At 37.1% G+C, this 26909-nt stretch overlaps 1 protein-coding gene across 1 annotated transcript; it reads left to right on the forward strand.

Annotated features, from left to right (window-relative positions):
• Positions 1-6557: 6557 nt before the first annotated feature.
• On the forward strand, positions 6558-25761 carry LOC117403400 (E3 ubiquitin-protein ligase TRIM9-like). Its single transcript, XM_034005518.3, has 10 exons — positions 6558-7385; positions 10884-10979; positions 11437-11559; positions 12425-12535; positions 12986-13139; positions 13443-13600; positions 15376-15514; positions 15934-16237; positions 18517-18679; positions 19201-25761. Exons 1-10 carry the CDS (start codon positions 6639-6641, stop codon positions 19249-19251), a joined length of 2046 nt encoding a protein of 681 aa, XP_033861409.1. The 5' UTR covers positions 6558-6638; the 3' UTR covers positions 19252-25761.
• Positions 25762-26909: the final 1148 nt, after the last annotated feature.

Consider the following 26909-nt stretch of genomic DNA (forward strand, 5'->3'; position numbering starts at 1 on the left):
ACTTTACAGCCCATCTCCTCTTGGACCTACCCCTTGGTCTAACTTCTTGAACAATAGGGAGGTTTTTCCAACTGCTTTGTGCAATGGCCAGACATGTCCCCTCTGTCAAGAGAGTTTTAGGCAAAGTTATAATATAACATGTACTGTACATACCTAATAAATACATAGATATTTGATTAAGTCAAGCTGTGAGGATTGCCTTGAACTACTGGAATCTTAAGACCCTTGGCTCATATTTTAAAGCAAGTGCAAAGTCATAATGGGGACATAATCCCCAAGAGTAGCAACAGTCGTACTATTCATTTTTAAAATGTGTATTTCATCAGGGTTAGCTGCAGTGTCCCATACTCATAGTATGAATCATGGGTGTCTTTTTACTACATTTTTCATAGTTTACCCCTTTGCACTTTGGCTTCAACAGAAACAGCTTTGGCATACCAGTTTGTTTACATTCCCCAAAGGTAGAAACTCAAACTTCCTCCCACCTTGAAGCCTTCTTGCATCTCTGTGAACCAAACACACTAGAACAGGGAATCAAAACAGTAAACCGTGTAAATAAAGGACAAGGGACTACACAGAGAAACAGCTTACAGTAAAAGGAGAGAAAGAAAATATATCACAGTCAGTTTTTTTTTAAACAACTAATGTATTTTATTATGAGATCCAATACATAGGAACGGATAAATTATAGGTTAGAAGATGGCTCTCACTATTCATCGAACAGTTCCTTAATACCTCATAGATTTTGCTTTTATTGGTAAAAAATGAAACACATTTAACCTTAATGCATAATATTTAAATTAGTGTAACCAATAAGCCCAAATCAGTTCCTAAAGACAAGGAGGATGCTGCAATGACAGGATGATTCATGTGATACAGGAAATTATTTTAAAACTTTGTAACCATGATGTTAAAAGATTGGACACATAGTAAATTTTCACCAACATCAATGCTTTGTTTGGTTTTTAAGGGGCAACATATGTAACAATTAACATACAATATATGTGTGTATATATATATATATATATATATATATATATATATATATATATATATATATATATATGTGTGTGTGTGTGTGTATATATATATATACACACACACACATATATATATATATATATATATATATATATATATATATATATATATATATATATATATATATATATATATATATACAGTGCCTTGTGAAAGTATTCGGCCCCCTTGAACTTTGCGACCTTTTGCCACATTTCAGGCTTCAAACATAAAGATATGAAACTGTAATTTGTTGTGAAGAATCAACAACAAGTGGGACACAATCATGAAGTGGAACGAAATTTATTGGATATTTCAAACTTTTTTAACAAATAAAAAACTGAAAAATTGGGCGTGCAAAATTATTCAGCCCCCTTAAGTTAATACTTTGTAGCGCCACCTTTTGCTGCGATTACAGCTGTAAGTCGCTTGGGGTATGTCTCTATCAGTTTTGCACATCGAGAGACTGAAATTTTTGCCCATTCCTCCTTGCAAAACAGCTCGAGCTCAGTGAGGTTGGATGGAGAGCATTTGTGAACAGCAGTTTTCAGTTCTTTCCACAGATTCTCGATTGGATTCAGGTCTGGACTTTGACTTGGCCATTCTAACACCTGGATATGTTTATTTGTGAACCATTCCATTGTAGATTTTGCTTTATGTTTTGGATCATTGTCTTGTTGGAAGACAAATCTCCGTCCCAGTCTCAGGTCTTTTGCAGACTCCATCAGGTTTTCTTCCAGAATGGTCCTGTATTTGGCTCCATCCATCTTCCCATCAATTTTAACCATCTTCCCTGTCCCTGCTGAAGAAAAGCAGGCCCAAACCATGATGCTGCCACCACCATGTTTGACAGTGGGGATGGTGTGTTCAGGGTGATGAGCTGTGTTGCTTTTACGCCAAACATAACGTTTTGCATTGTTGCCAAAAAGTTTTGGTTTCATCTGACCAGAGCACCTTCTTCCACATGTTTGGTGTGTCTCCCAGGTGGCTTGTGGCAAACTGTAAACGACACTTTTTATGGATATCTTTAAGAAATGGCTTTCTTCTTGCCACTCTTCCATAAAGGCCAGATTTGTGCAGTATACGACTGATTGTTGTCCTATGGACAGAGTCTCCCACCTCAGCTGTAGATCTCTGCAGTTCATCCAGAGTGATCATGGGCCTCTTGGCTGCATCTCTGATCAGTCTTCTCCTTGTATGAGCTGAAAGTTTAGAGGGACGGCCAGGTCTTGGTAGATTTGCAGTGGTCTGATACTCCTTCCATTTCAATATTATCGCTTGCACAGTGCTCCTTGGGATGTTTAAAGCTTGGGAAATCTTTTTGTATCCAAATCCGGCTTTAAACTTCTCCACAACAGTATCTCGGACCTGCCTGGTGTGTTCCTTGTTCTTCATGATGCTCTCTGCGCTTTAAACGGACCTCTGAGACTATCACAGTGCAGGTGCATTTATACGGAGACTTGATTACACACAGGTGGATTCTATTTATCATCATTAGTCATTTAGGTCAACATTGGATCATTCAGAGATCCTCACTGAACTTCTGGAGAGAATTTGCTGCACTGAAAGTAAAGGGGCTGAATAATTTTGCACGCCCAATATTTCAGTTTTTTATGTGTTAAAAAACTTTGAAATATCCAATAAATTTCGTTCCACTTCATGATTGTGTCCCACTTGTTGTTGATTCTTCACAAAAAATTACAGTTTCATATCTTTATGTTTGAAGCCTGAAATGTGGCAAAAGGTCGCAAAGTTCAAGGGGGCCGAATACTTTCGCAAGGCACTGTATATATATATATATATACAGGGCTTCTAGTTTTTGGTTTTAATTTTCCATCTGTCTCCACCCCTTTTAAACCTTAATTAATAGTTGTTAAGCCTTAACTGAATACCAGATTGTTTAAATTAGCGACACACTATAAGAAACTAACGCAGTGGAAATAAGATGAATTCGGCGATTCGAGCCAGAATGAAATTATTTATTTCTTAGCAGACGCCCTTATCCAGGGCGACTTACAGTCGTAAACAAAAATACATTTCAAGAATCACAGTACAAGTATTAATACAATTAAGAGCAAGATAAAATACAATGACTTCAGTTCTAGAAAGTACAAGTATATGACAAAATACGATTCAATAACGGAGCAGATAACAGTGTCAGTGATAGTTACATCAGGATATAATTAAATACAAAAATACTACAGAATAAATAACACTTGTGACAGATTACAGTACTCTAAAGTACACGATTAAATGCAGTAAAATAGGAAGCAGATAAGTGCAAGTAAAGTGCATTAAGGAAGAATGATAAAGTGTCCAGAGGGAAAAGAGGAGTTCTACAGGTGCTGTCTGAAGAGATGAGTCTTGAGGAGGTGCCGGAAGGTGGTCAGGGACTGGGCAGTCCTGACATCTGTAGGAAGGTCATTCCACCACTGCGGGCGAGGGTGGAGAAGGAGCAGGCTCTGGAGGCAGGGGAGCGTAGAGGAGGTAGAGCCAGTTTTCTAGTGCAGGCGGAGCGGAGAGGTCGAGTGGAGGTGTAGGGAGAGATGAGGGTCTGGAGGTAGCTGGGTGCAGTCTGGTCAAGGCGTCTGTAGGCGAGTACAAGAGTCTTGAACTGGATGCGAGCGGTGATCGGGAGCCAGTGGAGTTGCGTGGGAGAAGCGAGGCAGAGAGAACACCAGGTGAGCAGCGGAGTTCTGGATGAGCTGGAGCGGATGGGTGGTGGACGCAGGGAGGCCATCCAGGAGGGAGTTGCAGTAGTCTAGGCAGGAGAGTACCAGGGCCTGGACCAGGAGCTGGGTGGCGTAGTTGGTGATGAAGGGTTGGATTCTTCGTATGTTGCTCAGGAAGAATCGGCAAGTGCGTGCCAGAGTGGAGATTTGCTGGTAATAAGAGAGGCAGGGGTCCAGGGTGACTCCGAGGTTCTTAGCTGAGGAGGGAGAGAGTGTGGTAGATTCCAGAGCAGATCACCTCACGTCGTTTGTTAACTCAATCAAGATATGAGGGTAAAAAGAAACAGCTTCCTTTGGTAATTAGTGTTTGATTAAGAAAGCGAATTGGCTCAAAATATGTTTAAAGGGACATCACGTGATCACAAATAAAACCCGAAAACTAGAAGCCCTAAATATATAGTACCATTCATTTAAACAGGAAATGTAATTTTTGTCATCATTATACTAATACAATTCAATACAATGTTAAACATGAATATATAAGTTAACCTCTCCAAACACTGGCCAAACTGCAAAGCTGCAAATTACCAGGAGAGGTAAAGCCCCACTATTTAACTCCTGTTAACAAGCATCAATTAAAGCTACATCCACACCCAATACAGGCATTTATTGCAAACCCCTAAGCAAACTCATTCCCCACTAAAACCCCATCAAAATTGATGGGTTTAAAATATGTAAAGAAAAAAACACTACACATACATTTTCTTTTCATTTTATTTTTATTAAGGCCCTGGTGTAACTGGAGCATTTGCTTCTGTTTTCCATTTCCCAGTGCACTTAAACCTGAAAGACAGCTTATGTAACTGTGAACACATTCCAGCTCTGATTTCCAGCATCACTTGATGATGATGACTCATGATGATGAACTAAAATAAGTTAGCCCAGCCCAAGTGAGCAGTATAATGAGATGCTTGCTGCCCTACTGAACACTGACAAGACAAAGTTTTGGCATAGCTGACTTATATAACACTATAGAGATGAGTACCACATCCCCAGCTGTGCGGAGTATTTTCTTTTAATTATTTTTGAATACATTTTCAAATAATATAACATTAAATGCCATTAAAATAAAGGTGCATTGATATTGTTTATATCATAAATAGATATGTCGAGAATACACAAAATACAGGCCTAAATTAGTTAGTTAGTAATTGCCCCCACATACTGTTTAATTACATTTTCACTGTGTTATCCAAAATATTTATATTTAGGACTGGTATACACTCTTAGAAAAGAGGGTTCCTTCTATATTGAACCATATGGTTATGCCTTTCGCTAGAACTGTTATTAATCCTGCAGGGGATTCATTAATAAAGTTAAACATAGGCCAACATTTCAGTACTGTGCTCGACTGACATTAGACTAAATGCCTTTTGTGTCTCGTTGACTCAGTGAAAAAGTACAGCCATTACATAGTCCCCAAACCAGACAGCTTTACAAGAAAACTATATAATGACTGTATATAAAAAACTGACACATCAGTAATTACCACTGGTCCTGTTAAAGGTTTCTAATTCTGGAAATGGATGAACTTCATAGTGAAAAATAAAACTATACCACATGAATTTACTGTATAAACATTTAACAGGTGCTGCAATAAATCAAAAGGTTTCCCAAGCTACTATCTGAAATTTGCCCTTTGTGTAGACCTCAGACTTACAAAAATATGTTGGACAAACTAAAGTTTCCTGGGGATTATCAACATAACAAAATTAGCTATGGCCAGTGTTTTACATATATTTAATAAACTTGACTGTAATATCTGCATTAAATATTTAAGATGCAGTAATCACTAAATATAAAATGCACACAGTTATTAAGTTAGTAAGCCTTATTGTCATGCCATAGCAAAAGTATTGGTCCAATGGATATTCAGCTTGCAGGACGCATGCAGTAAAGCTAACATGGGAAGTGAAAACTTATGTGTGCATATGGCCGAGTTGTAGAAGTCATCATGCTGACCCTGTGAACTGCAGAATGACACGGGATACATGCTGTTCAAAGGTCAGGCTAGTGTAGATGAATTAACAGCTGTCCATAATTTAGCCATCCTGACTATGTTTCTTATTGGTGGCGCACCCCATGGTCTATGTGCAACCTGTGAGATATCACCACATATCATACTTGTAAGTTCTTTATTCCAAAACATAACCCAATACATTTGCTGCTATGTCAAGCATAACAAAATACTGACATCTTCGTATGACATGTCTGTAATACTGCTGTGATTTTTTTTAGTTTATTATTATTATTATTATTATTATTATTATTATTATTATTATTATTATTATTATTTAAAAATGTTCCACATAATAAGATGCCAAGACTTCAGTCGGACAAGCTAGTCTTTGTCATCGGCAGGTTACAGCAAATTTTCTATTTGGTTATGGCAGTTTCTACTTCTGGGAAAAAAAGGCTGTTTTGTTAGATTTAACTATTGCATTTCAATCTAAAATGACAGATATGTCCCAGCTTACGCAAATTTAGCTACACAATATCCAAAATATACGGTAAACTCTCTTTTCACCCAGGCCTATATATATATATATATATATATATATATATATATATATATATATATATATATATATATATATATATATATATATATATATATATATAATTTCTAATAAACCTAACCTTTAAGGTTGTTGTTTGAAGGCATTAAGGGATTTGTAGTTCTATTTTAAGACGTACCCAAGAGCTAAAATGCAGTAAATGTATTAGCATCCTGACTAGGAGGCTCCATTAACTACAAATCCAACAATACCTCTCTTTGGCGCCTGCGTAAAAAGAGTCCACGGGAGCTGTTCTTGTCAAATGGTTCTGGTGGGGTGTGATTGCTAGCTTTCTCGTGTTTTGTTGTGTGTGTATTTTATTGCAGAGATGGACGAGGAATTAAAATGTCCCGTTTGCGGTTCTTTATTCAGGGAGCCTATCATTCTACCCTGCTCTCATAACATATGCTTGGCTTGTGCTCGCAATATTATTGTGCAGACCACAGAAGGCGAGTCACCTCACTGCCGAGCATCTGGGAGCTCAGATTACGATTATCTAGATGTGGATAAAATGAGTATGTACAGCGAAACGGACAGCGGCTATGGATCTTACACCCCGTGTCTCAAATCGCCTAACGGAGTTCGGGTCTTTCCCCCAGCACCGATCCACCGTAACTGCTCCATCACTTGCCCGCTTTGTCACCAGAGCGTCTCCTTGGACGAGCGGGGATTGCGAGGGTTTCCTCGGAACCGACTCTTGGAGGCGATCGTTTCTCGTTATCAGCAAAGCCGTTCGGAGACCGTAAAGTGTCAGCTTTGTGACCGTAACCCTGCCGAAGCCACAGTGATGTGCGAGCAGTGTGATGTGTTTTACTGCAATCCCTGCCAGCAAAGATGCCATCCATCTCGCGGACCCCTCGCCAAGCATCGCCTGGTCCCTCCGAGCCAAGCGGCCACAGGCGGCAGTCAACAGCAGACAGCCCGCAAATTAGCCACCTGTACAGAACACGACCTGGAGAACTACAGCATGTACTGTGTCAACTGCAAAACCCCAGTGTGCTACCAGTGCCTCGAGGAAGGCAAGCACGCGATGCACGACGTGAAAGCACTGGGAGCTATGTGGAAACAGCACAAGGTTAGTACATGAGGGTCAGCCTAACGCCTGTGCTGGTGGAGAAACCTCAGTACCCCTGGCATGTCTGGCTTTTTTATTGATTAATGTCTATGTGGAATTCCAATGACAAAGGTATTGGAATATCTAAAAGCACTATACACTGGTAAAAGCGCACTAATATTGAACAATTGTCAATACTGTAGAAATTTCCCACACAAAAACTGCAGAAATATACTTTAGTGTCACTCGACTGCTGTTATTAGTAACTGTGTTGGACGCAGTGGCAATTTATCTGCATTTAAGAGTCATGTAACGCAATATACATTGACAAAGAGTCATCGTTGAAAGATAGTTCTAATCGGATAGAACGTGTTGTTCTGTATATAGCATGATTGAGTTTAAGGAGATGTAGTATGATTGAGTTTAAGGAGATGTAGTTATATCATTTATCAGCTGAAGAACGATCTGATAGTTCAGACTTATTCTAACATCGCCACCCCCCTAGGAATGATTTTTGTCCTGTCAAAACCAAATGAGTTATTTTTTAATATATGCATCTGTGTTCTAAAATATTAATAACTTTGCTGGCAATGAGAAGACAGATATAAATGTTCATTGCTATTTGATGCATATTTAACATTTAAATTTCAGCCTGTATTAAAGATAGATCTTCACCCTCACCAACACAGTACTGGATACCCATAATCACTTTTAGAGCCAGCTCAACCTGTCATGATCTGCCTGTGGGCTTGCAAAATGATCCTAATTAAAAAGACAGCCATAAATTATTGTCAGCTCTCCGAGGCTACAGTCAGAAAATGTCTGTTCAAAAAGGGCACTCATTCAATATCTATTCACAGTGTTAGGGGGTGTTGTGCAGCAGGGGTATAACAAAGGAGACTAAAGTACTGTCCCCTCTGTTCACATTAAATATATGCCACAGTGTCTTTCAAAGAAGAACAGGTTGTCTTGGTTAATTTCCTCTATTCCATTGGCAAAATTTCAAATTTTAGTATTCAAGTATTTTATCTTCAACCCCTGTATACTGGGGCAGGAGTTTCCTGAAATTGCCACTTTACATTGTTCTATTAAAATCATTGCTTGAACATTTTACAGATAACATAAAAAATGTTACAAACTAAAGGATATTACTTTGATACAATAAACAAATAATGGTTTTTGTATGAGACATCAGAAACAGTAGCTTTTTCATAACTTTGATAACTTCTGTTTTGCATCCTTAGTTTTAGAAACAACACTGTCACATTCTGATTGCTTGCAAAATAATTAAGTAACAAATGATATGTTAATACAGATGCTTTCTAAAAAGTATGTTTTATTCATTTAAATTTGTACTTTCTAAATCCTGAGATCTTCATTTAAATGATATACAGTAATCTGTCGTATATACGCCCTAACCGTTTATCCACCATGATCAAGCTCTTCAGCAATGTTGGTTTATTATTGAACAGAGAAGATCAGTTCAGAGATTGTAGATCCCAAAGTTTTCATACACTGTGTTGTATGTACTTGTGCGGTACCATTGCTGGTACTGACATATGAGCAGTTCCGTGTGTTGATATGTAAGTAAATCTTGTTTGCCTGCAGGACATATCAACGTCCATCTCAATCTCCTGCCTGTCACTCAGCAGCGAATGCATGCATCCACACAGCAGACGGATACTACCCTGTCACAAGTATTAATACCCTGTATCTTTCTAAACAAGGGATTTAGAGGAGCTCCCTAATAAAAGCTGAATCTCAAAACAATAATTGTGTGAATATAGTAATTGTTACAGCTGTGTATAATGGTATTTAAAACAGGATTCATTCATCCACCTTTGTACATATCTGCCCTTACTCTGGTCCCACCGCAGGGCAGCAGTGTGGAGTAGTGGTTAGGGCTCAATCCCAGGTGGGGGACACTGCTGCTGTACCCTTGAGCAAGGTACTTTACCTAGATTGCTCCAGTAAAAAAAAAAAAAAAACTGTATAAATGGGTAATTGTATGTAAAAATAATGTGATATCTTGTAACAATTGTAAGACACCCTGGATAAGGGCGTCTGCTAAGAAATAAATAATAATAATATGCGACGGATTACTGTAACTGGATAAAATACTAGTTTAAAGATCTTTTTTGTACATTATGTACTTGACCTTTATTAATTTTGGCATGCAGAGGTTATTGGTATATTGGGAAGCACTATAACACAAGAGCTCTCAGCATTTTGTAAAAATGTGTGTATATTCAAATAAAACAGATATCACCCCCCTTCCTATTCCCTCTGCAACTTGAGCTGGGTTATAAACAGGATTTTGCCATGCTTGTTGGACTTAGTATACCATTCAAATGTGAATTGAGAATCCGTTTTGAAAAACAAGGGAGACATCGTATTAGGCCCTGGCCAGCAACAAAATGGTGAATTCCTAATCAGCATGTTAGCCATCCAGCCAGCTTGTGGATCCAGATGGAACATTCTGGGGAAGTGACATGATTCAGTAGCATAACCGATTCATCCATGCTCAGATGACACCCAAGGGACAACAGCAGGTCTTAACAGGAAGGGTAAAGCATATGTAATCAATCACTGCAGACTTTATGTTAATGTTTAAAAGAGAGTAGACCTAAAGCTCGACGTAGACCAGACATATTTGGGTTTTAATGCTAATCACCACTTTTTCTATAGCAGTTTCCAATAAGCATCACTTTGTGGAAAGCAGTCATGGTGCCTAACTCGGGATCTTTCTCTCTAGAATGACAAAGCAATACTGATTTGGGGGCCATTTAGCAGACACATGGCAAATTATATTTAATAAAGAAAAGTGTAAGGTACTGCACGCAGGCAATAAAAATGTGCATTATAAATATCATATGGGAGATACTGAAATTGAAGAAGGAATCTATGAAAAATACCTAGGAGTTTATGTTGACTCAGAAATGTCTTCATCTAGACAATGTGAGGAAGCTATAAAAAAAAGGCCAACAAGATGCTCGGGTATATAGTGAAAAGTGTTGAATTTAAATCAAGGGAAGTAATGTTAAAACTGTACAATGCATTAGTAAGACCTCATCTATAATAATGTGTTCAGTTCTGGTTACCTCGCTACAAAAAGGATAGTGCTGCTCTAGAAAGAGTGCAAAGCAGAGCGACCAGAAATATCCCGGGTTTAAAAGGCATGTCATATGCAGACAGCCTTAAAGAATTTAATCTATTCAGTCTTGAACAATGTGTGTTGTTCAACATCCCATGAATATAATGAAAGGTGTCACAGTGCTGCCACAGTACAGACATTGTTTCATAGTAACGATACTAACTCATGGTCCTCTTGTTCAGTTTTGTTTTTTATATTTAGCTACTATCATATACCCATAATGGGTTATTTCTGTCTTTGTTGGAATATGTACCGTTTGTTACTGGTTTACTGTTTATGTTGAAATATTCATAATAAATAATAATGTGATTGCTTATTCTGTTTTTATATATAGCAAAACCCATTTGCTGTTTTGTATTTTACAGGGTCAACTATCCCAAGCTTTGAATGGTGTGTCTGACAAAGCCAAGGATGCTAAGGAGTTTTTGGTGCAGCTGAAAAACCTATTGCAGCAGATACAGGTAAGTGACTTAATAATTTATATATTTTTTCACTTTATTCACGGTGAGGCTGCATAAATATACTACAGATCATATACTGTATCATGTTTTTGGTTCAGATGAAGCTTTGATGACTTGCAAGTTTGGTTTTAACAGTTGGTTAATTTATTTATTGTTGAAGCTGAGCTAACATTCTTTATTATTCACTTTTAAAAAACAACTTTGCTTAATTTGTCTTTTAATTTTAAAATTTATCAGGATATGTTCAATACTTATGATGACCTTTACCACACTCTTACTACACTTTAATTTACGTTTACCATGGCTTCCTGCAGTAAAATATATTCTAACATTATACTGTATGTACTTGTTTAATTTACTTTTATTTGAGCTTGATTCACAAGTGTTTGTAACAAATAGAAATAAACAGGAACATATGGTTAATATATACCTTTTTCAACCGCAATATATCTTGCAGGAAAACGGCGTGGATTTTGAAGCGTGTCTTGTTGCACAGTGTGACGGTCTCATTGATACACTGAACAGACAGAAGGCCAAGTTACTGACAAAGGTCACCAAGGAGCGTGAATATAAGTTGAAGGTGAGTAAGACTGTGTGTTTCACAGTAATGGAGGAACAGTGGCAATTTCCTAAATGCTGTGTTTAGATACTACACCAGAAAGTAAGGGAACTGGAATTTCTGATTCAGGTTATCCACATAGTTTTGCTTGTGCATGTGGAATACCTAAGGAAAATAAAAAATACAAATTCTCATTGAACACCCCGGTATTTTTGCACAGTATTTTTACAGTTTTACCATAGTTTACTATGGTTTGTAATGTTTCTTAATATGCTTTACCATACACTCTGTGCTTTACAACGCTTGCCTATGCTTTACCATGCTTTCACTGTGCTTTATGACACTTTGCTCTGCTTTTACTCTGGGAAACTTTTATGAAGGACCCAATGTTTGCTACACACAGTTTTTCATTTAATGTCTGCACCAAAACATATTATTCATAAAGTTACCTTTGCAGGACGAGTCAGGATAGGAGAGGAATAGGCATGTCATGGTTGTTAAGTATGATCTAATTCCAAACTGTTTTATTTTGACGCATTACACTACTGTTTTAGAAAAGATGGTATTGAACACATTTTTTGTGTATTCACAATGGTACCGCATACAATAGTGTTGGTTTCCCATAGAATGGTCATGGTACAGTGTAATTAAGTGATAAATATTCAAGAAATTAAGTAACCTATTTAAAATAGCTCCCTGAGCACCGCATTAAATGGCTCACCTTCTGTCTTTCTTGTACTGATCATAGTTTATAGCTTGTCAACCTTTAATAAGAAGCGCTTCATTAAACTACACCCATATGAAAAGTAAATATGCCCAAATGAAATGGCCACAGGCTTTTACCAGCCAGTAAACCCAAATGAGTGTGATGCACTGTATTTCACAGGTTGTAAGGGACCAGATAACCCATTGCACAGTGAAGCTGCGGCAGACAACAGGTCTGATGGAGTACTGTTTAGAAGTGCTCAAAGAGAACGACCCCAGTGGTTTTCTGCAGGTAAAGACATTCATAAAATCTGTCCCACTGTAACAGAAGCAGATGCCACTATTCATTGATATCAGCTGACAGCTGTATAATGATATTCATTTTAATGTGGGTTTTTACATTGTACTTTGAATGTTTCAGTCAGTAAAACTGCCATCAGCTGAAAACATGTGGCATCATTTACCTTGTGAGAATTGTTTTCTAAATGAGAAAATAGAGTTCTGGTAAATTCTATTTAGAACCAATGGTTTCTAAGGGCTTTCTCTGGATCTATTGTATTGTTTAGGCCCTATAAAGAATCTTTCTTATATAATCTATACAATGGGTTCAAAGAGAACTATTGGTTATATGCATTCAATCATGTATCCAATAATTAAGGGTTATAATTATATAATGGGCCTATATTTTATTATTTCTAAGGTAAATGTATCCCTGATCAACACTTCTTCAACCTTTTTTCAGATTTCGCAAGCTTTGATTAAGCAAGTGCAGTTATCTCAGGAGCAGTGGGTTAAAGGTGCCCTTGAGCCCAAAGTTTGTCCAGAGTATGACCTGTCTCTGAACACTGATCCATTACTTCAGTCTATTCACCAGCTAGACTTCATTCAGGTGAAATGTAAGTGGCTGCTAATCTGTTTACCCAAGATTCACTAAATACAGTAAATATTCACATTATAGCAAGCATGATATCTGGTACTAGGTTAGAAAAGCTCTATTTTCATGCTTTACTTTGAAGTAGTCTTGCACCTGTTCAGTATTGCAATACAACCATTTTCATGAAAGTACATATCAACTGTTTCATAAATATGTTTGACTTCACTTTGTTTCAAATTTGGTGGTGGGCTATGACAAGAACATTACTTCTGTATACATTTCAGGCTAATTAATAGCTGAGTAATTTTGGCAAATGTATTATCAGATCCCTTTACAGTTCCCCCTGCACCAGTATTGCAGCTGGAGAAGTGCTGCACGCGTAACAACAGTGCCACGCTGGCATGGAAGATCCTCACGTTCACCCAGTCTGCCGTTGAGGGCTACGTGCTGGAGCTTGATGATGGAAACGGTGGCCAGTATAGGGTAACGTCTCGTTTTAAAACTAAACCTAAAACCTTCCTAGAATATCTGTAGCTGTTGCGATATTTAGTAGACTTCCTATGTATTTAGTAGATTTCATATTACACATTATAAGTAGGATCTACTATGCTATGACATTAGCCAAGGGGTTATTGAGCATAAATTTCTTCCACGTACTTCATGCAAACAAACCACAATACAACATGAGACTTTACTTGAACTAACTACCACACCACATGTAGAGTTTACACATTCAAACTATTTTAAAAAGTACCAAATAAGAAAACTACATCTATGATAAAGTTAAGTGATGTTTTTTAGCACTTTCCGAGTCTCTGGGCCACTGTATAAATATCCCAATATAAATATGGTAAAATAAACTAAAAAGTGGTGCCAAAAGGAAGGAAACAATTCAGTTTTAAAACTACTGGACTTTTAGCTACTGTTCAGATCTCTGTCTGGAGAGCACAGTAAAGAGGGAAGACATGTGTCTGAGTAGCGTTGCTTTAGATCTGCATCAAGTGGAAGCATTTCAGTTTATAAAATGATTGAATAAATGTATAACAAACTATTTGTTTCTGCTGTTGCCCGTGTTGTTGTTTTGTTGATGTGAAATGTGATTCCACATGTGTCATGTGTTGTAGGCCTATATGTTATACAATATAGAAGTAAAAAAACAGCAACTGGGTTTAAGTGAAGTTTAGTTTGATTTAAGTTATTTATGTTTATAGTATATTACACACAACTGCTGAATATTCTCATTAAAACTTACAGTATGGCTTGATTGAACAAACCTTCAGTTCATGCATTGTAAATAGGCTAGCGTGATTCTTTTTCAAAGCATTGGCAACTTTTCACAGTGCATAATAGCCTGGTCTTCATAGTGGGGTAAAACAGGCAACAAATGCCCCACTGCATTTATTAATCTGTCCAAAATATTGTAGTTACTGCCTTTTATAGCCCAGGCACAAATGCATGTTGGAGCTCATTTAGAATTGTACTCTCTGCCATTGAGTGACAGAATATCAATGATATCAAAACAAGATGGTAACAATCGAACAAACTCCTGCATTCGAGTGACTTTGCAGAGTACGGCTGCTATATAACCTATTGCAATTGTTTTTTTAATTGTTTTTTTTTTTCTAAATATGTCAAACATGCCTTTTGATTTGGTCACCTGTATCATGCCCATGATGCAGAATTGGAGCTGGCTTTTGTCTGAATAAAACTCATAAAGCCTGTTAATCTTTGAGACTGACGAATATAGAAATCCAGAATTCCAGACCTTCTCTCCTGAGAATACATGACAAGCTATATACATGTGATGGGTGTAGAGTACAGAGAGAACAAGCTAATATTTAATCTAAAGTCAAACTAAAACCCAATCAATTGCTCAGCTGTAAATGTGACTACTAGGCTGCCTACAGCTATGATCAGGTAAATCATACTAAGTTGTGCACACAAGATACTGACTGATGCTCAAGAAATAATAACTGGTGCACACTAGATATCAAGCGGTACGCACCAGTTAAAACTTTTAATGTCCATTTAGGGGTTTCTATTGTATGCTACAGTATTTACTGTAGTATACTACGGGAAACTTCAGCCTTTTTTCGATGTTACTACTTGTTTGTTTTTTTGGGAAGTGGGCCTTACATACAAAATATTTTAATACATTACTTTCAAATCATTCATTGCTTTATTAATTACAATGAAAACTAATAATAAAAAAAAACAAAAAGTGTAATCATGTCCTTGTTTGATTTTTATTAACCCAGGAGGTGTATGTTGGGAAAGAAACACTATGTACTGTTGATGGACTGCACTTTAACAGCTCCTACAATGCACGGGTCAAGGCTTATAACTCCTCAGGGGCTGGTCCCTACAGCAAAACTGTCGTGCTGAAGACCTCTGATGGTATGTAATCTCAGTAGTGCATTCTGTCAGGTTTCTAGAGGTACCCATTGTGTTAGCCAACCACAATTACAAACTCTCTATCACCCATAGCCTAAAGGCATTAGCCGAAACATTTGTCTACTTGATTTAGTTATGTACAAACATTACATGCATACATTATAAATACATTTACTTGCAGAACATGATCATTTTAATAGACCCAGGCATTTAACAGCTTCAATTCCAACTGGAGGATGACAGGCAATGCCGTATTTAAGCACATACACATTATTCTGTGAAGCTTTTTTAAACTTGATATATATTGTACGCATAATGTATATGTAAGCCACAACCTAAATGAAGCTTGTTACTTATCTTGTGTAATTCTTAAACCTGACATCTTTAGTGACTGTTGTTAAATCTAATGCTGCATATTTCAGTGGCATGGTTTACCTTCGACCCCACTTCATCTCACCGGGATATCGTCCTCTCCAATGAAAATCAAGCAGTGTCCTGCAGTAGCTACGATGACCGGGTCGTACTGGGAACTGCAGCCTTCTCTAAAGGAGTACACTACTGGGAGTTGACCATTGATCGCTATGACAACCATCCCGACCCGGCCTTTGGGGTTGCAAGGATAAATGTCATAAAGGACATGATGCTGGGCAAGGACGATAAGGCCTGGGCTATGTACGTGGACAACAATCGCAGCTGGTTCATGCACAACAACTCCCACACAAACAGGTAGGCACCAGTTCAGAATGTCACATTGAGATTATTAAAAATATTTGAATCATGCTTACATTTTTTATTTTATTATTTTCATGCCATTAACCATTTTGCTTATGTTGCACCCTTAAGCATTTTATTATGTCTTTTATTATGATTTAACCACATGGGGGCTAGTTTTCACTGCTTCACTTTTAAAATCATTTTTAAGGAGTTTTTTTTTCCATTTTGAAACATCTCTGAAATGGAAAAGGGCTGGTGTGTATAGTTGTACCCTCAGAGCCTTTAAAAGTGGCGAGATGTATTAGAAATGAAAAGTTCAACTACACAATCATAAGGGGAGCAGTGAAAATAGTATTGAAACTAATAAAAGTAGTACTGTGTATGGATTTAAAAAAAAGTTTGAGACTATACCTTTTATTATTATTATTATTATTTATTTCTTAGCAGACGTCCTTATCCAGGGCGACTTACAATCGTAAGCAAATATTTTACATGAAAAAATCAAAAGGCTTGCCATTATGTCAGCTGCACATATTTAAGAACTCTAGGCATTAATTGACTCTTTTACATGACAAATTTTTTTGTAAGCTTTGCACTGTTTTGAAATGTGCATAAAGAAAATTATGGAGATTCATCTGGACAACATCTTTTTAATATTTGTTTTTACCTTGTTTCAAATTATTATTATTTACCATTGTGCTTCATGATTTTTAAATGTTCTTTTCCTGTCAGCTCTCATTTAGGAGTTTAAGACTGACAATTACTTCATTTCTCTACTAAAAGTACCAGGTGTATATATTGCAAGAAACAGGCTCCTGCATCAATTTTATATGTGGGTTATACAAACTGTAAAAAGGGTAAAATACATTAAGATGGTTCACTGTTTCATATTCAGGATTTCTTTTTAAATATTTATAGTTACTGTATAGTTACAGGGATTCACAAAGGAGAAGACTCTTAAAGAGTTCTGAGTGATGTTTCAGTTTAATATATGTAAGAAAATTGTGATTTTTCTATCAAGAAGTCACAGCCACTGTGTATTAAAGTTGGTCATATATATAAACAGTTTGCACGTATATATATTTGCTTTCAAGATTGCTTATTGTTGTTCAAAAACAACAAGAAAAAAACATACAAACAGATAACCAGAACATACGTTCTTTTTTTTTTTTTTTATAAATTTAGTCGTTGCCAATTATTTTTTTATTATTTTCTCCCCAATTTGAAATGCCCAATTATTTTTAGGCTCAGCTCACCGCTACCACCCCTGCGCTGACTCGGGAAGGGCGAAGATGAACACACACTGTCCTCCGAAGCGTGTGCCGTCAGCAGCCCGCTTCTTTACACTCTGCAGACTCACCGTGCAGCCGCCTCAGAGCTACAGCGTCGGAGGACAACGCAGCTCTGGGCAGCTTACAGGGAAGCCCGCAGGCGCCCGGCCAGACTACAGGGGTCGCTGCTGCGCGGTGAGCCGAGGACAACCTGGCCGACCTAACCCTCCCTCCCCCCCGGGCGACGCTCGGCCAATTGAGCGCAGCCCCCTGGGAGCTCCCGTCCACGGTCGGCTGTGGAATAGCCTGGATTCGAACACGCGGCGTCCAGGCTATAGAGCGCATCCTGCACTCTAGCGAGTGCTTTTACTGGATGCGCCACTCGGGAGCCCCAGAACATACGTTCTTAAGACTCCCTCTTTATCACCATTTGAAATAAAACGTTTTACGCTGTGTTTCATTACAAGTGAAGAGCTGCAGCTAACAATAATGACGCATAACATACAGTACTTGCATAACAGTAAAAGCTCACTCACAAAATTGAACAGCCACTACAGTATTTGCAAAACGGCAATAAACCTTTAGTCATAAAATTTAACAGTAAGTAAGTACAGTACTTGCATCACGGTCTTCTTACCCATTGCTAACCACAGCAACGGAAAAGAAGATCACTGATTGGCTAGACAGGGTGACAAGGCATACCAAATAGAGTATATCCCACACACTGAAGTGCCTTATTGCGCTTATAAAATGGGTCAACTAACTAAACAATTAAAAAAAAAAAAAAAAAATGTAGAAAAGTTATTTTTATTAAATATCCTTCAGCCTGTGACCTATATATATATATATATATATATATATATATATATATAGATATATATGTGTGTGTGTATTCAATAATTTCTTTATTTTTTTTTGACTGGATCCGTCTGGAACTGTATCTAGTATGAGTGTTCATGTTCTGCATAAGTACTTTGATATATATAAACATAAAAATCCCCACATGGTGTTGTTTTGTAGGGCGGAGGGAGGTATCATGCAAGGGTCCACAGTTGGTATCCTCTTGGATCTAAACCAGCACACCCTGTCGTTCTACATCAACAAGCAGCAGCATGGGCCTGTGGCATTCGAAAACCTGGACGGAGTATTTATCCCAGCTGTAAGCCTTAACAGAAATGTTCAGGTCAGTGCCAATAGTTCACAACAATGCACAACCATAGAGATGCACTATAATTAAATTGTATACTGTATGTATGGTTAAACTATGGTACTTCAGCTGTTGTAATTTAATTCTTCTTCGGCTAAGGGATATTTAAACTAAAATTCTAGGAAATAGCGCAGGTTGTAAATCTGCACTATCACTCTTGCATCACTTGCATGTATTTTACATCCAAAAAGGAGTGTACTTTGTCTGAACTTTTATTTTATTCTGTTTTATGTTTTATTATGTGTTACATTAAATTGTTGTGTATGGGCTCGAGGTTATGAAAAAGACAGGAACAAAACCATTTTAATGGCATAAAGCTAGCATGAACATACTTAACACTTTACAAGCCCTTTCCAGAAACTAAGCTTTTTCTTTTGAATTTTATACCGTTGCAATTGTTTTATTGCTGTCAGAAAATGTGCCTTTGCTTCGTAATGTGGTTATTTGCTTAGTTATAAATCAGATTTTAATTACTTGACTTTTGTTTCATCTGATAGGTGACACTTCTCACAGGCTTGGAGGTACCAAAGAATTATAAACAACTTTAAACTCCCACCACTGAACTTGGTGTCCAGGGATCGCCATCATGCATTGTATTCAAAACACAAGCTACTATATACCGTAGATGAGGCCAACCAATGAAATATGATGTCATCAAAGTGCTCCTTCAGATAGTCAGTCTCAAGTCCAGGGTCTTGCATATATAAACACAACACATATTCTGATAACGTGAAACTCTGGATTATCCAAACAAATGTCATGTCGTCAGTACAGTAAAAATATAATAGGTAATCTACTGTTGTTTTAAGAACAATGTTTGTTCATTCAGGCTATAAATAGAAGTCTGGGGCCAGTTTCACGAAGCACTGCTAGCACTGAGCAGGCTGCTAACTAGCAAGCTATCTTATTTTTACCTGTTTCAAAAAACAATATAGTAATCCGTCGCCTATCTGACTGGTGGGACCAGAGTAAGGGCGGATATGTAAAAAAGGCGGATAAATGAATCCAGTTTTAAATACCATTATACACAGCTGTAACAATTGCTATATTCACACAATTATCGTTTTGAGATTCAAAATTATTATTAGGGAGCTCCCTTAAATCCCTTGTTTAGAAAGATACAGGGTATTAATACTTGTGACAGAGTAGCCGTCTGCTGTGTGGATGCGTGCATTCGCTGCTGAGTAACAGGTAGGAGATCGAGACGGAGGTTGAAGTTGATACACCCAGCAGGCAAACAGGATTTATTTACAGCTCAACACACTGAACAGCTCACGTGACACTATTAATAAACTAACGTTGCTGAAGAGAGTTATCATGGCGGATAAGAGGTTTACCCCATTTTCTCCCCAATTTGAAATGACCAATTTTTTTTTTAAGCCTGGCTCACCGCTGCAACCCGTGCTGACTCAGGAGAGATGAAGACGAGCACATGCGTCCTCTGAAACGTGTGCCGCCAGCCATCCACTTCTTTTCACTCTGCAGGCCCGCCATGCAGCTACCTTTAGAGCTACAGCATCGGAGGACCACACACCTCTGGGTGCCCGGCCAGTCTACAGAGGTATTTAGTGTGCAGTGAGCCGAAGACACCCTGGCCGACCTAAGCCCTCCCCACCCCGGGCGACGCTCGGCCAATTGTGCGCCGCCCCCTGGGAACTCCCGTCCACGGCCGGCAGTGGAACAGCCTGGACCCGAAACAGCGATCTCTAGGCTATAGGGCGCATCCTGCACTCCACATGGAGTTCCTTCACTGGATGCGCCGGATTACTGTATTTTAAGATACAGTAATAAAGTTTAGTAGAAATCCACTCTGAAAGTCGATATGATTAATGCAGCGGTTCTCAAACTGTGGGTCACAACCCCAAATGGGGTCATGAATATCTGCACAATTTAAAAAACTATTTTAGTTTAAGAAACCGGTACGTTCATTTATTATTATTATTATTATTATTATTATTATTATTGGCACTTTTTACTCTAAATTTTACTCCCAATGACTCCTTCGCTCTACCTGCCTTTGTCTGAACGTTCTGAACTGGTTACCTAGCAACCAACTTGCATGTCAGCCAATCAGCCTTTGTGATTTTTGTTGTGAAGTGAGTTCAAAATGTTGTTTTGCATAAATATATATATAAAAAATGACAGTTTTCTGACAATCGAGTGACACTGCACTTCTGTAGTGTTTAGTCCAGCCTCTGTGATTTTTGTTGTGAAGTGAGTTCAAAAAGTTGTTTTGTATAAATATCTAAAAATTGACGGTTTTCTGAAGAAAAGTTTTGGAAACGGGAGTAATGAAGGACAATAGAGTGACACTGCAGCAAAATAAGTGCTGACAACAGTAAAAAATGAAAAACCGAAAAGCTTGTAGATGCTTACCTGGCAGATATTTTTGATCGCTTAAATATTCTTAACACGTCACACAAAGGACGAGATTAATCTGGCCTTTCTCTCACTAAGGCTCTGTCCACACTATGCCTTTAAACTGTATTAGTTGCCTTTAAACTGGCTTAAAAGTGCTAAATACGGTTTGCGTCTACACTAAATTCCACTGCATCATGTAGTGCAGTTTATCAGAGGTGTATCCTCCAATATCCCAAAATGCATGATGATATGTTTGGCGAAATACTCAGAGCAGGCAACTGAAGGCCTTCAATGTACACTCTGCACTAGGTATTCATTTTTATGCTTAAAAAAAAATCTGTCAGGACATCTCTGTTAAACTAGTGAGGAAAATAACAAAAGCACAACGTTAAATTAAGAGACTGCAAAAATGAGTTAAAAGTAGGATCGGGGATGAACAATTCACGTAATTTGTCAGCTCTATTTGAAATAAAATTAAGGGGACCACAATTAGGCTCAGTTTGTTTAAAGGGACGTCACGTGATTAAAAATAAAACCTCAAAACTTCAAGCCATACTTGTGTGTGTGTGTGTGTGTGTTCGCATTTACTTTTTTAGCAATATGGACCTCTATTAATGTATAACATATTATTTTAAAATAAAATACAGTGCATGGTGGGATACTATCGTATTAATTTCCACTGTTCATTGCACTGCTAGGAACTGTAACCAAACTATTTGAATAGTATTTGTACACATTACGCCCAACTAAACACGAAATGGTACTTCAGTGTGGACGCTTTGAGCTGGATTAATCAGAACGGTTTTCGAGTACACATCTCGAGATCAGTTATGTAGTGTGGACATGGCCTAAATCAAAAGCTGGATCAAGAAACTGTGTTACGATCGCGTAAACCTGGAAGCATTTATTTATATATATATATTTATTTTTTACTGTTGGCTGTAAAAAAAATTGTGCGATTGTATTGTGGTTACATATTAGTTTTGTTGATGTTGTCTTACAATGCATGTTTTACTTATCAATAGTAACCATTCTGCATTAACACAGGGCAGTGGGGTCACATAGTCATTATTAATGCTAGAAGGGGGGTCGCAGTGCAGCAAAGTTTGAGAACCGCTGGATTAAATATGTTATTTTCTTAATTTAAAAAAAATATATATATATGGAAATGAATTGGATTTAGAAGACTGCTACCTAGAATTACTTTGTGAAACTAGCCTCTAGGGCAGTGGTGTCAACCTGGAGGGCTGTTCCTGGAGGGCTGCAGTGTCTTCTGGCTTTCGTTCCACCCGAATTCTCAGTTGGTCTAATTATTTGATTAATTGGACATATTTAACACTTCTCTCCAAGCCTGAAAATGTTTAATAGGTAGTGTACCTTGAAACAAGTGCATTTTTTAAATAATCAACTGTAAAAGACCTTGAAAATATTAAATGTGTCCAACTGAACAAATAATTAGACCAATTATGTTAATTGAGAGCTTAAGTTGGAATGAAAACCAGAAGACCCTGCGGCCCTCGAGGACTGGAGTTTGACCCCTACTCTAGGGTGTAACATTTTGTTTGGACAAATGAACTTTTAGCTGGGGAAAAAGATTTTAGGAAAATAAAATTCCTGCAGAGCTAAATGTGAGGCTAATTTTGTTTGTATTCGATAAACCTGTCATTGATTGTATCAAAGTATAAAATAGATCAACATGTTCTATTTATTGCATGATTTGGTTTGTTCACAAAACAACTACTCCCAGCTAAGAGTTACTTGAATTGAGCCCTTTGTCATGTTAACTTTGTTTATTTATTTTGTGGTTTAACTTTTTTGTTTAAACTCAATCAAAAAGTCACAAAAATACAAAGGAATTCAGAATTGATCTCATCTTAAACACATACTGTATTCATACATTCTCGATTCAGTTTCTATAATACATGTATTTTTTTAAATCTCCCTATTAAAGTATATCATTCAAACGGTGGAATGTAAGTTACGCTGCAGCAGATTTGGCTTAAATCTATATTAAACAAAATTTAGTAAGTTAGTATGCATGTAGAAAAGTTGTAAATATTAATGTTGGACTTACAGAAAACTGCAGTCAATTTATCGCTCAAAGCATAGATTTAAAGGTCATTATTTAATCAGACCAAATACTGTATACCTCTTTGCAATAAATATCTCCCTAAAGCAGTGTTATTTAGAAACATTTAGGGACTATTTGTTGTATTTCCCCTTTATTTTACCAAACCTTCAATTGGGCAATGTAGTCCTAATATTACATTATATTCGCAATTTAAAAGCTCCTCCCGTATTTATTTATTGAAAATGAATAATTTATTCAGGTTGGTGCACTCAGATGTAAGCACTACATTCATGTAAGAGTAAAAACTAAATAAAGTTTGTTTAAAAAACTATTACCATTCGACTAAAAAAACCTAGAGACTAACTTGCTGAGGAGAAAAAAGGGTTCAAAGTAAACTATGCTTGTAAATGAATGTATACTAAAATCTTTGGCGTACCAGAGAATAATACCTGACATTCCTATGCCTGTAACGCGTATTAGTAAAGACCTAAAGATTAGTCACATTGGCCAATGTGCAGTCATCATAATTAATACTGCTGGACAGCTTGTACTTAAAATAGGCCAGTTTAGATGTTGCAGCACAAAACTGATGAACGGCAAGTGTACAACCAAATGCAAAATGCGCAACACAACATTTATTAACTGTAGAATGAGTAATGTCACTGGCATTCGTGTACCATACATACAGCAGTGGACATGGACTATGGGAAATAACAACATTTCACCATTTGTTTTCTACCAACTGTAAATATGAGCCTACAGCATTTCACACCCAGTGAGTTAATCCAGTGAGAACTTGTATGTCATGAATTGTTCACATAGTCATCAGAAATATTATAAATTCTTAATCTGCTCCAAGGCTTTTCCAGTCTTTTAGTGTGATACATTATTAGGCAAACTGCTGTGCAGCTGAACAGTGATTTGTGCTTTAAGGGGCTTATTTTCTTATCATTACTGTTTCATTGAACAATATGCATAATGATATGCCCGATGGTAAAATGCATTTAAAAAGTACATTACAAACACAAAAAAACCCTCACAAATTACAACTCACACATTGCAACCCATAATAATTTAGTGTGCCCATTCGCATTATCTAATAAGGCATGTTGTGTGTGGTAAGTTTAACGTAAGATCTCCAAAAGAGAAATACGATTTTTAGTTTTAAGATAGTCAGCTGAGCTAAAGCAACAAGGAGGTCCCTCAAATTCTGCATTAGTATGAGTTGAGGGTCATATCGCAGGAGAGAAATCACAGAAGTCCTATACCATTAACTTTACTGTATCAATTGCAACGATGGGTTCCGCTGTGTAATTGCAGAACTATTGTTAAAGGCTCGTTTCTAGGTCGGTATTGTTGTGTATCTGGTGGCATATCTGAGTCGGCTATTTTTTTTGTCTGTTGGTAATTGATCAATTTATTGGTATAAACAAGGTTATTGTATATAAAGTGGAAGTATAATTAGGCAGAATTGCATTCATTACTAATGGATTGAAATTTTAAAATGAAATTATAAAATTAAATGTGTATGAGATGGGTCGTCTCTCTGGAGCTGCTCACACTGGTTTATGGGAACTCTGTTTTTCCTGTATTTCAGAAGGGGATTGAATTGCAGCCCCACAACACAATTGGCAATTTCTGATGATTTTAAGTTTGGTTTTAACAAATATTTTTTGCTCTAGGTGTCAGTTGAATACACCAAATATCCCAACTTAGAAGCGCTTTATTGATTAATAGCTATTTTAATAAAATACCTTTTTTATAGCATAATAAAAAATATCAATTTGGATCAAATACTGCAGTGAAATATGCTATGAAGAATAACTTTCCACTGTTAATTGTATACATACTGTTCTGACGTACTGTGGAAAGAGCATGTTGATGATTAATGTGTTGAGTAAAATGGAGACAGGTGTAAAACTGAGCAGAAAAAACTGTGAAAGGTAACCCCCTTGTCATTACATACTGTAGATGTAATTTAAGAATATGCATTCATATTGTGTCCTGTTCTTTAATGTAATGTTATGTATTTAGCATGGATTCATTAGACATGTAACCCTATTTTGAATGTGAACATTCAAATTGTGTGCTAAGGCAGTTTAAATACCAAGTCATTCTGCCTCAATGATTGGCTGCCCCTAAATGCTTGTTTTCAACATTATTTCCAGGAACTTCCCTGGTGCTCTTGCAGAAACGCCAACATGTGTCAACCTTACATTAACATGAAGTTCGTTGCATTTTTTTTTTTTTTTAGTCAAATCCCAACCAACAGCTGCACAATATTTAAAAACAATCATCTTGGGACTGTCGATCCCTACTTGTGATTAAAAGAGCAGGGAGTTTACAGTTTACAAAGTCCATGGAACTGTGTACTGTTGGACACAGTAGCATGAAAACCATGAAGAGTTCCAGGTGTTTGTGTGTTCACTGAAACCATACTCTAGTCTTTTCTATAAGCAAGTGCATTTTTTTTCCTAACATGTAACCGTTTTTTGTACTTAATGTATTTTTAGTGGTTTGTATATTGCTTTGCAATGCCATTGTTTTCATACTGAACAGTGTAAAAACAATGTTTTTTTTCCAATTTAAATTAATAAACTGTGATGGTATAAATACATATTTTAAATCATGAATCTTTATTCTGTAGGACTAAAAATAATACCTTAAATACCTATAATGTGATCTATAAACAAACACTAACATCTGTTTCTTTTACTTCCCACTTTCACCTGAAAAATAGACCTGTAAGGTTATAAAATCTAGTGCATGTACTGTATGTGTTTGCTTTTAACTAAACTTGATCTCGCCATGCTTCACTATGACACTCACCACACATTGGAAGATTTAGGAGCAAGTGCTTGTTTTCACACAGTACTGCTTTGTGACAGGATTGTTATATACAGTATATTTGTTTATTTATTTATTTTATTTTATTTTATTTTTTTTAATATAATTTGTAGTGCAACAACCTCCAGGGTTAAGACGTCTTACTGGCAGCACCTTGTCATTTAAATAATATACCTAAACAAGGGGATTTCTGGTAGCATGACTATAGGACTGGTAGCATGGCTAGTACAAGCTCCAGTTTTAGCCAAATTGGACACACAAATGAAAATCAATGCTGGTGGATTTCAGATTTAAACAGAAACTTCAGTGGTGCCCAGAAGTACTGCCGCCATGTTGTCACCAATGATTTAGCTGTCTTAACATACTTTCTTGACTAATTACTAACATGTATCATAAGTCATCATAAGATGACTGAACTGCACAATTAAATTTGTAAGGCAGCTTAAAGTAATATGGCCGACTGAGAAAGCCTACTAGGTCGTTGACTGCCTAGGCTGCCAGGGGTAGTTCTTCATGCATCTCTTCATCCCAACCCCTCCTCATACTACAGCAGCCACTGAAAAGCTAACTACTGAGGAGACATGGCGGTTTACCTTTGATCTTGTATTAACTCTTGACTTAACCCTAAAATTATTTTCCACAAGTCAGTAATTACCAAATAATTAAACCCACACCTTTGAATGCTGATATTTAAAATATACTATGTGTGAAAAATATATTGGTCTAATGACAGGAAGTGTAATAAATAACACCTTTATTGGATAATTGAGAACAGACAAGAGATGAAAACTAACATTACACTTGTTTTAATTAATAGCCAGTATAACTTAACTGTATTGCTTTTGTGTCATTTAATCACCCTTGATGATTTGATTTTCTTTATTTCAACAGGGCTGAGAATCAGTGTTCCATTCTTAAACCGTCCAA

This window comes from Acipenser ruthenus, chromosome 5 (genome assembly GCF_902713425.1).
Source record: "Acipenser ruthenus chromosome 5, fAciRut3.2 maternal haplotype, whole genome shotgun sequence".
In the NCBI taxonomy this organism is placed as follows: Eukaryota; Metazoa; Chordata; class Actinopteri; order Acipenseriformes; family Acipenseridae; genus Acipenser; species Acipenser ruthenus.